The sequence below is a fragment of the Pollicipes pollicipes genome, unplaced genomic scaffold, assembly GCF_011947565.3.
Source record: "Pollicipes pollicipes isolate AB1234 unplaced genomic scaffold, Ppol_2.1 Scaffold_4295;HRSCAF=5057_pilon_pilon_pilon, whole genome shotgun sequence".
Classification (NCBI taxonomy): domain Eukaryota; kingdom Metazoa; phylum Arthropoda; class Thecostraca; order Pollicipedomorpha; family Pollicipedidae; genus Pollicipes; species Pollicipes pollicipes.
In genome coordinates, this window is record NW_023596461.1 from 6,334,957 (window position 1) to 6,345,768 (window position 10,812).

General features: G+C 50.5%; 1 protein-coding gene across 1 annotated transcript; it reads left to right on the top strand.

Moving 5' to 3' along the window:
- The first annotated feature begins 368 nt into the window (after positions 1-368).
- Positions 369-1,452, top strand: LOC119096810 (enhancer of split mbeta protein). The gene is made up of 2 exons (XM_037219755.1): positions 369-492; positions 637-1,452. The coding sequence occupies exons 1-2, from the start codon at positions 424-426 to the stop codon at positions 1,264-1,266; spliced, it is 699 nt and encodes a 232-aa protein (XP_037075650.1). The 5' UTR covers positions 369-423; the 3' UTR covers positions 1,267-1,452.
- Positions 1,453-10,812: the final 9,360 nt, after the last annotated feature.

Below are 10,812 nucleotides of genomic sequence, written 5' to 3' on the forward strand. Positions count from 1 at the left end.
TCGCTGTCACCGTGCTCTGGCCATTCACGTCGCTGGGATGCAGTCCTACGTGTAGGAGACTGTACGGCCTATCCGTTGGTGCGCGGTTGGTTTCTGTGCGTCGCTGCAATCGTCTGTCTTTCGACATTTCGCTGCAGAATGCTCGGCGGGGGCCGCCACCACTGAAGGCTGCCGCCGCGGCCGCGGCGGCATGCCCGCCTCGAGGCATACACAAGATTATGTGGGAACTCAATCTTTCCCACGCTCCGTCGGCACGCGGCCAAACTGGCTCCGCCCCCTCGGCACGCCGGCTCGGCACGCTCGCTCGTCTCGCCGCGCGAGGTTACATATATGGGTAGCCGTGCGCCAGTGCTCGTTATTTGGCTGACGTGAGGCGTGGGGAGAGTTTGGGCGTGGAGAACTTGTCATTGAGCGACGGGGGTCATGGCGCCGAATACGCCGATCGAAGTAGAACAGGAGCAGCCGCTGTCCAGGACGTACCAGTATCGCAAGGTAAATAGCACTCCAGTGGTTCTAGCACTTGTTACATCCTTGTCCGTCAGAGGCCACCGGGCCTTCGCTGACAGTGTGGTGCCGCGTGCCATTTGCGGGGTTGCGACGTTTGACTTGAGATAACCCGTGGCTGCCCCTCTGCAGGTAATGAAGCCGATGCTGGAGCGCAAGCGTCGCGCGCGCATCAACAAGTACCTCGACGAGCTGAAAGACCTGATGGTCAACGCGCTGGCCAACGAGGGCGAGAACGTCACCAAGCTGGAGAAGGCGGACGTGCTGGAGCTGACGGTGCGCCACCTGCGCAAGCTCAAGCAGAACCACCTGCTGGGCGTGCTAAACCCCAACGTGCTGCACGAGCGGTATATGGCCGGCTTCACGCACTGCGCCTCGCAGGTCAGCACGTTCCTGGCGGCGTCGGGGCCCGCGGCCGACGTCGGCGTCTCGTCCCGCCTTATGAGCCACGTCTCCAAGTACATGCAAGCCATGGAGAAGGTGGCTGCCATCCACAGCGGCGGCTTCCCAGCGCCGGCGCCCGCGGCCGGCGCGCCGCGCCTCATCACGCCGCCGCTGACGCCGCCCGGGCACCCGGCCGGACACCCGACGGCGCACCCGGCCACGCACCCGCTGCACCGTCCGATGCGCGTGCACTGCGAGATGTCTCCGCCGACCAGCTACTCCGACCTCTCACCCTCGGGGTCGGAGGTCAGCTCGCGCGCCTCGCCGCGCTCCGAGCCGGCGTCCGCTGATGAGGACAAGGTGTGGCGGCCGTGGTGAGCCGGCCACGGCGCGCCGGTGGGCGATCCGTCATTACTGTGTGGAGCTGGCAGTTTCGCGATGTTAAGTGTGCGCCAGGCTCATGTGTTTTTGTCACCCCTATGCGGCTGTTGTACAGATCGGTGGCCTTATTTAGCTGTGATATTTGTTCACGTTGGGGACCAATAATAAATGGTCTCGATGTTACACGTATTTGTGGACTGGTGCGGATTTGGTAGCTGCGCTCGAAGCGACGGTGACAGGGATGGAGGGCACGTGCTTCAATTGTGCCTCCGGGGGACACGTGGGGCGCGGTCTCCCGCGGCGGCGGTTGGCCCGCGCGGCGTGTCGGAAATGAGCACCCGATGCTCCCAGGGTGGGCCTAATTACCTCCACCCGCTGACCCTTCCTGACCCGCCGCTTAATCTGCCCCTGCCCACGCTGGGAAAGGGCATTTCATCGCTTTCGAAGGCAATTACATGTCGCGCTGGCATCGCCCCCCGCGCCCTCGCTCATTAGGTCCAAGTTCCCTCACTGGACGGCGTAAGATCGCCGCTCCTGCCGCGCTGAATCATCTACTCCTTGGGTTTCACGTCTCAAGGATTGATGACGTCACCGTCCAAACCGTGAGAAAATCGGGCAGGTGGGGACCATTAGGCTCCAAGCAGCTATTGGCGCGCACGTGCTAGCGATAACAAAACACAATCTCATTTAGCCTCTACCACGGGCGCCGGGAAAACCGGTCTGGCGCGCGGCTAGACAACGGGCCGGCCACCCGCCAGGCAGGTCCGCGGTAGAGGCTACTCGAGGGTTTAACATTCGCGGAGATGGTCGAAATTACGACTCGAGACGCTGGCGAGGTGAGCCTTAGCGCCCCGGTAATGCCAAGAGTTGTGTTGACAGTTGAGATATGAGCAGCCGTTTTTTGTCACAACCAAGGCTTGAGAACGGGCGAGTCGGCCGCTTCCCACGCTCGGCGCCGGCGCCCGGCACGTTCCCGCACGAGAGGCTCATATTAATGAGGTGGCCCGCGGCTGGCGGCCCGTCTTGAAGGGGCGCCGCACGCCGCCGGCTGGGGACGGGCGCACGGGTGCCGGCTGGCTGGGGACGGGTGGGCGCGCGGCGCGCCGCCGCGCACGCGGGGAGCGGCCGCCGCCACCGCAGGCGGGGGGGAGGGGGGACGGGCGGCATAATGGAGGGCGGGGAGGCGCCGGGGGCTCGCGCGTCCGGATGCGTTTGACGGCGGTTGCGGCGAATCTTTTCATCGATTTGTTTTTGTTGTCGCGCACGGATTTCGTGGCGATCTTGCTCGTGACGAAGTGTGTTGGTGCGTGCCATGCAGATGCGTGATCAGGCAAGAAGTGCAAGCGCAAGGAACGCATGTGCTCATTAGGCACAGATGATATCTTGATCAAACGATGAGAGGGGTATTTAAGGACCTGAGGTTTAATGCTAGTTTAGATGATGTTGCATACTGTAAATTGCAGTGCACTAAACCGTGCAATTGCACGTTATATTGCCTACCTGAATTACCCGGAGTTTCTGGCAATTTCATATGGTTCAGACGGAGCGCTGAGCCTCATGTTTTATTTAGTGTGATCATTTGTTGAGTCTTTACTAGTTGCTGCGCGTTCATGAATATTCATTTCGTATTCATGCGGAATTGATGCAGTTTTTGTCTTATCAAAACAGCGCAGTCTGGAATGATGAAAGGCATTATTAAAAATGTTCTTCGAAGATATACTACACAACGTGTTGAAGGTGCCTGACCTTTATTGTAGGTATACTAAGGCTGACGTCAGTTTAACCGATCTGCTTCTTTAGCTTTAGGTACCAACACTGGGCACATTATTGTTAAAATCTGGCCTTCCGAAACCGCGTGTGGCTTATTAATTATGTAGAAGAAAGTTGATGCATGTTTTACCGTCGCCTTTTGGACATTAGTTCTGTGTCAGGGGCACGTTCTTTACGATTATTAATGTTGAACGTATGTTTAGCATTTTTAAGATTAATAGTCACATCATTTGCTAAAAGCCTTTCATTTTTTGTTCGTTTTGATATGAACCCTCTGAGCAAAAACACTACATTTCGATATCACAGTAGTGTTTCTCCTGGACATGGAAGAACTTACGGCCATAACGACGAGTTGGGTTTTAGTGAGGAAAACAGGATAAAAGTGTCAATATTCCCGTTGTTTTGCGTTTTGTAAAGGATTGTGCCACCTTTGGGGCATGTTTCAAAAATATACTGCGGTGAAACCTCAGGACCAGTCGTGTCTAAAAGAGGCACTGAGTGTGCAACAGCAGCACTGACAAGGCATGGTAAGTAAATTAATTGCAATATTTGTTTAGCATAAGGCACGTTGTAGGCGTTTTGGCATGGCGCTCAGCTTCCTTTTGTCATCATGTTTTAATAGTTAATTTCTGTAATGGGTGATCTTGGCGCCTACAAGATATTCGAGTGTTATATGTATCGCAGTTTGAACGACTGCGCAAAGGAATTTTACGTCCACCTCGTTAACGGTAAAGAAAAAAAAACTGACTGCGAATACCAACGGTCCGAGCCGTAGAGCATCTGAAGTATGGCGGCCAGAACGTACTCTGTCGTTTATTGACATGAACAATGCCAGAAGAAATGAATGTTCGAGATTGACACAGCGGGTGGCGTACGACAGGTAGCGAGAGAGATATTGTGGAAGTTTGAGTATATACGCCAGTAGACCACGTGATATGTTGCTGGTATGTGCCTGATACGTAAACACAGCCTTGCATGAGAACAAACTGAGCACTCCATTCTCCTGCTTTTCTCCGAGGAATAAGGCTATTACTTCTGTCTTATGTATGTGACTAATGTTCCTCGCAAAATGCACTGAACAACTAACGTAAATAATGTTTCCCAAAGTCAAGGTCTCTTTGAAGAAAGTCATTGTGCTGCACGCCATAGGAGAGAATTAAAAGCCACAGTACAACGTCGAGTTGAATTGGCGCGATGCTGAGCTGATATGATGTATGATAATATCTGATTCCCTGACGACAGCGTGAACAGATCGCCTACCATTTAGTACACAACTATTTCGGTGAAGTGGTGTGCTGCAAATATTACATAGTACGCATTTTCCCGTCAGAACCACTGCTTGAATTTAACATCCAGAGTTGTTCAGAAGGATTTTGAGAAAGCTGGTATTACTAACCCAATCAAACACGTCTGATTGCACTATGAGTGAAAATTATATGGTTGGTGACATGCTTCTCATTGGCTAAAGTGTTCTTTATAACACTGATTTCGTTCGCGATAGAAAGCAAGTTTTTGAACGGTTTTGAACGTCTTTGAGCGGTCCTCAGTCCGTGATGTTTTTCTCAGACAATGCGAGTGAAACATGTGATTGAAAATAAATATATGGTTAAAGATGCTCAACTCCCGTAGCGGCGTGTCGTGATTTTTCAGATTATATATGTGCGTAAATATTTTGAAACAGCTCATCGTTGAAAAATTAATAAGCCAACCAGTTGCGTGAGCGCGCTCCCGGTAGTACAGGTAGTGCTCATGGTGGATAGTGTCCTTTGCAATCAAATGCACGCATACGTTTTTCAAGCATTTCTTTACAACTATTACGTCGCTGCCGCCGCAATTCTCACTTCATTTGATGCGAAGCTTTCGCACTCCAGCACTCGTTCCACGCAGGCTCGGGGGAAGCGGGCTGTGGTGACGGAGGCGTCGTGCTGCAGCCACCCGCTGTCTCCGGGGTGAAGGTCGTGTGACTCTACCGGCCAAGATCGCCACGCCGAGCCCCTGGGGTCGCCGACTCCCTTATCTCAGACGGAAAGCCGTCGCCGTGTCCCGGAAGGTAAGATCTGGCCCTGCGACCTCCGCGTGCAGGCCGGCTGTCTGGCAAAAGTGGCCGACAGTCCCACGAGCGCAGCACGAGGGATGCCGTGTCGCGGTAGAGCTCGCGCTTTTTTGCGAAGATAGGCCGCGAGATTATCGGGATACCTCTGGTGCATTGCGACAGATCTCTCCCGATAGAAAAGCAGCGGGCTTTGGATTTATAGGTCCGGCGTGAGCTTTGCTCCATTGCACCAGTGTTGCTGCTTGGCGCCGAGCGGCCCAGTGCAGGTTACAGCGCCATCGATTTCTCCTCTGGACGTGTTGCAACTTAACCTGCAGCAGACACATGGACATCAGAGCAAGGCGCGGGAACGCAATTGACGGAGGGAGGGGGTCACCAACATCGCTGAAGGGGGGGGGGGGCGAATCACTAGTGGTGGAGTGCTAATCACGTGTATGAATTCGCGTGTGAATAAATGCTGACCATATCAATCGCTGCAGACGCGTAAAAATCAGCAAACTGAGACCAAAATCATACGATGTTAGCAGGGTGCTGTGTGAGAAATTTGGCATGCCTACGGCGCTCGAAATATTTTTAGTGAAGATTTTGGGCTGAGTCCTCGCTCACTGCGAATTGCAGTATACACTCCTGCCCAAGTGGGCGTGTGTTATCGGAGTATTATATGTATTATAACTGAATGGTTGTCAAGCCCACATGTTGAGAACTGCTACCGAGTGCGAGAAAGCATAGCGCCTGACATGTAACTATTGGCCTATCGGTGAGCCTGCACAAGCCCAGCATGGCCCCGCCGCTGACCCAGTCCCAAACCGATGGGACTACCCTGGTGGTGGTGGAGGATGCTGGGACACTTGCCCTGCCTGAGGCGCCTCTGCGAGAGATTTGGCACGTGCTGTTTGTCTCAAGCCCCTTAGTATGGCTGAGAGCACCTACAAGGTCGCCAAAAGGGACCAATATTGTCATTCAATGGATTTCCGATCCTTCTGCTGTTATGCAAAGACATGAATGACATGCATGCATAGTTTGCTAAATCCCAACGTGTTTCTCTTGGGGAGAATCAGGAGCTTTCGCATTATCAAATGATAAAAAATGAAATGCAACACTTATCCAACAATGCCGCCTTGCTGAGCTATATCTACGAACGCCACTGCCGTGTTTTGGCACATTGCAATTTTCGTGAAGTACAAAAGCTGATCAGTATTGACCTCTTGCTAGATCCGTTGACTGAAATAATAGCTCCTGCATCATAGAAAGTAAACAAGTTTATAGCCACCTTCGCCCAGCTTCCAGGTAGTGCCTAATTATTTTCGTGCTTGTAAGGTGTTTAAGAATATTTCACTCCGTCCACAAATGGCTCAGAAGGCTAGGCATACAGCTATGCGGGTATAACTGAACTTACCATGGTGTAGCTGCACATCAGCAGTTATTTTTAACATTTATGCAAAACGGCCATTGACCGTTGCCATCATTGATGTGGATTGTTTCAAGACCAGATCAGGGCAATGGAAAGCATATCTTGAAACTGAAATGGGGATGAATTGTTGCCATCAAAATTCCACGATCGATAGAAACTGGTGTAGCACTCATGCGTGCTTCGGGAGGAATGAGTTCAACAGCGAAGCGACAGCGCTCAGTGCTCGGTAGGGATGGTTTATACAATGCGTTGAGCCCGTTTCGTATCTTGAAGGTATATGTTGTTGCGAAGTGGTGATAACGTGCTATCACTACAGGTTAATTTCTCTATTCATTTGAAGACTTGGGCACATTAGGCGCACATTTCATCCATCTGAAAATTTAGGATCCTCTCCATCCGATAAGGAACCTTTCCAGCTTGTGAGCGTAATAAATATGCATTGCATGATGCTGCAGCATCGACAGTGTGCATCACAGAGAAGATGGCACAGCACAAAAACACAAGAGCGGAATGCTTCAAAATTCCGCCGCATATTTATTTAACCCATGACGCATGACACCGAACAAAACATTTTAGTGTTGACAGACGCATTCCGATCACCAGTGTTACCAAACCTGACGCTTTCAAACAGGGCGCCGAGAGGATTTAGAGACTCATCCAAGGTGACCCCAGAAAAAATTTCCCTCGTTTATCTGCCAACTGGCGCGGGTCACCAGAATGCATCCAAGAACGCCCTGCGGCCAGCAGCTCTCGTATGACAAACCTATTGCATGAGCTCTTCCGTGCCTGCGGCCCCGCGACCCCACCCGCGTGCCTGCGAACGTCCCAAAGCAGGCCGACACCAAGCTCGCCGCCTGCCCACGGGACGCCGTTCGCTGCCTGCGACAGGGTGCAGCGTGGCGCGGCGCGGCCGGCGGCAGGCCCAGATTACACCTCTGCCGGCGCCCAGCATCCGGCCAGGTCACCCTTTGCGGCCGCCGCCGCCAGCAAGCGGCGCGCCGTCGTCGTCCCTAATGTTGGTTTTCGCCGGTCGGTGGCGCGAATAACGCGCGGTTACGCGGCGCAATTGGGCGCAATTGGTCGGCGCGGCGCGGCGACCGGCGGCGCCCGCCCACGGTGCCGCCGCCGCCGCCGCGGCGACTGGCCCGCGGGGGCCGGGCGTCCTCAGAGGCGCCGCCCCCGACCGCCGGCCGACCCGCGCCCGCGGCCGCGGCGGCGCCCACCGACAAACAAGGCGGCGGAAGCGGTCGACCGCGAGATGCACGCATTACGAGATCGCGTTGATGTGTGTGCATGACGTGCTGTTTCTGTTCCTAGCTGAGTTCGGTTTAAGGCGTCCGAATGACGAAGCTGTGTTCTATCATGATACAGCGCACAAAGCTGACGAACACGGTGTAGCATTTATGTTTTTGGGCACCCTTTTTTAATTGGTCATCGTAGTACGTAACAACGATAATACACAATCAAACAGTAATATGAAATCACCAAATTTGGCTATATCCATAAAGACAATTCTTCATAATCATAGTTCAATGCATTGACATGATATTTATCATTGCACTACATGCAATAAGAATTATATGTGATGTAATTATGATTGCAATTACGTATCAGAAGTATAAATTGTTTTTTTTATATTACGGATACATACTTGTGGTACATGATGGTACACGTGTCAGCGAAGCTGCGAAGCACCTATGCGTACCGGTACATGTGAGTTTCTGAACATCACTGGCATGCCATTTTTGAAGCCGGTGCATTATTTGATGTATAAGCCACGAGCCATTCATTGCGTTTTTCGTTATTGCTAGTCATGAGTTTTTCGAAAATTCCCCGTATAAATTAGCCTCGCTCTTTTGTACTAAATCGGGTCTTGAAAACCACTTTTGAATGCACATGTTGGCCAATGCCATCCGGCGTTTACCAGCACAACTTCAAAACTAAAAAAAAAACGGTAGCCCTACCTTGCCTTTCACGCTATTTTTTTACAATTTGAATGCTTTTGAATCAACATGAGCAAAATAACACAGTTTCGAAAGTGACCTCTGAGGAAGCTTTGATGCATCAGCAGTGGGGCCCGGCTCATAGCCCCAAGAAGCATAGGGATGCGGTGTGGGAAAGTACAAATGTTTACTTACATTTTCCCGTAGTATGGAGAACGCGGACAAGTGAATGCTCGTTTCACTTGCTTCACCAAATATAAGTAAGATTTATCGTCCTCTGGGCACCTCGTTTCCTCAAATTTTTTATTTCTTTTTCTGCTATATCATGGAGATGATATAAAGCTGTAGTTGCTGATGCGGTTATATATATATATATATATATATATATATATAAATAGTGTGCATGTTCATTGTACATTATGTATATATATATATATATATATATATATATATATATATATATATATATATACATAATGTACAATGAACATGCACACTATTTTTTAGGTGACAAATACCACATATGTTGTTTTGGGGAGATGGTATCAAGGGTGTTGTAAACCGAAAGCAGGTTAGTCTGATCTAGACGCTGACATGCCAGCCGCATGCCACAAATGCAACTGCGAGGATTGTGTTCCATTCCATTCGCTAGCGAACCATTCATTTCATGTCGTTGCGACCCATCGTTCTCGATCCAGCGTTACATGCTTCTGCCTCCCTTGTTTCAGAGACTGGGCCTTTTAACAATGCCTGATATCAATTTTTGGCTGGGTCAAAGAGCAAACTCTGGGCATAAGATTGCACGTTGAGCAAAGACAAATACGGAACAAATTGACTGTTATCACTTTTGCAAAACTGTTCTATTTGATCGCGTCGCAGCATTACGACCAAGTTTGTTGTCATATTTCAGGCCGCCGCTATGCGAGTTGCTGTGTTTGAAGTCACCCCTTTTACTCTCGCAGATCCCCGCGTCAAGCACAAGACTTGACAGGTTTGTCGCAGCGGAAGAAAAGCGCAAAACGTCAGAGAGGGTCGTTACAGAACGTCAGAGAATAACATTACAGAGAAGGATTGTCTGGTCAACATATGCATGTTTTATGAATCAGGAACAGGCGGCGGAACGTATTACATGTTTAAACCAAATATGCTTGTAGCGGGTTACAATCCCTTGAAGCCTGTATTCGCGCTCTAAAAACTGGGCAGCCTTGTTACGCGTGTCACACGTGCATGCAAAACCGATGGTCACTCCCGGCTACACATTCCACATTAGCACGTGTCAGGGGCAAATTTCATTATTCAGTCGCAATCGGTGCAATACAAGCTTGGTAGTGTACATTTTCACGCAGCCTTATTATATGTATATATCATATTGGTAGCAACACTGCATATCAGCGCAGTTTGATACAATAACAGGGCTTTCTTAAGAACAAAGCCCCTATCCGAGTGTGGTGCGAATGTGCATTAAGCTTCATACCTGCTCTTATTGAGTTCAATAACATGAGGACTTTATTTGAGACTTACTACATGTTACTTCTTACTACATGTGTGCTACGGTTCCACACCGCGGTCGCGGGGCGATACGACGTGATGATTAGTAACTTAGTAGTATATGTACCAAAAAAGCATTATGTACGCTTGTTAACCAGCACGATTCGTATGCTAACTACCCAAGTATAACGAAATAAGTTGTTTTCTCGTGATACCAACTGAATTCAGCATGAAATCTGATATCACATATTTTATGAATGCTACCTTCTTTTCAACTTTTTGAGATGCATCTATGATCGAGGCCCATGAGAATGTTTTGCTCTGGCATATGTCCAGGTAGTGAGTCACCAATTACTGCGAGTGATAGTTATACGTTCGTATGCTAAATTCTTCATTGATGTTTTGAGCATTTTGCCAGTTCTCCGTCTGGAGTAATATATCCAGAAGTATCTCCCTCTACTATGCTGGGAACAGTTGAAGCAGCGATGATACACCAAACATCAACGCCCAGAGAACCACACCAAACAACACCACCCAGAGAACCACACTGAACATCACCGCCCAAAGAACCACGCCAAATATCACCGCCCAGGGAACCGCACCAAGCATCACCGTCCAGAGAACCGCACCAAACGTCCCCGCCCAAAGAACCACACCAAGTATCAACGCCCAGAGAACTGCACCAAGCATCACTGTCCAGAGAACCACGACAAATATCACCGCCCAGAGAACCACACCAAACACCACCGCCCAGAGAACCGCACCAAGTATCACCACCCACAGAACCGCACCAAACATCTCCGCCCAGAGAACCACGCCAAATACCATCACCCAGAAATCCGGCACGAACCAGTGATCTGCGCCCCTTGCCGGACGGC

Bases quoted from the DNA above. Each gene is read 5' to 3' on its own strand.
- LOC119096810 (XM_037219755.1), top strand. From the start codon at position 424: ATGGCGCCGAATACGCCGATCGAAGTAGAACAGGAGCAGCCGCTGTCC. The intron at 493-636 runs GTAAATAGCACT...GCCCCTCTGCAG, and splicing joins GGACGTACCAGTATCGCAAG to GTAATGAAGCCGATGCTGGA.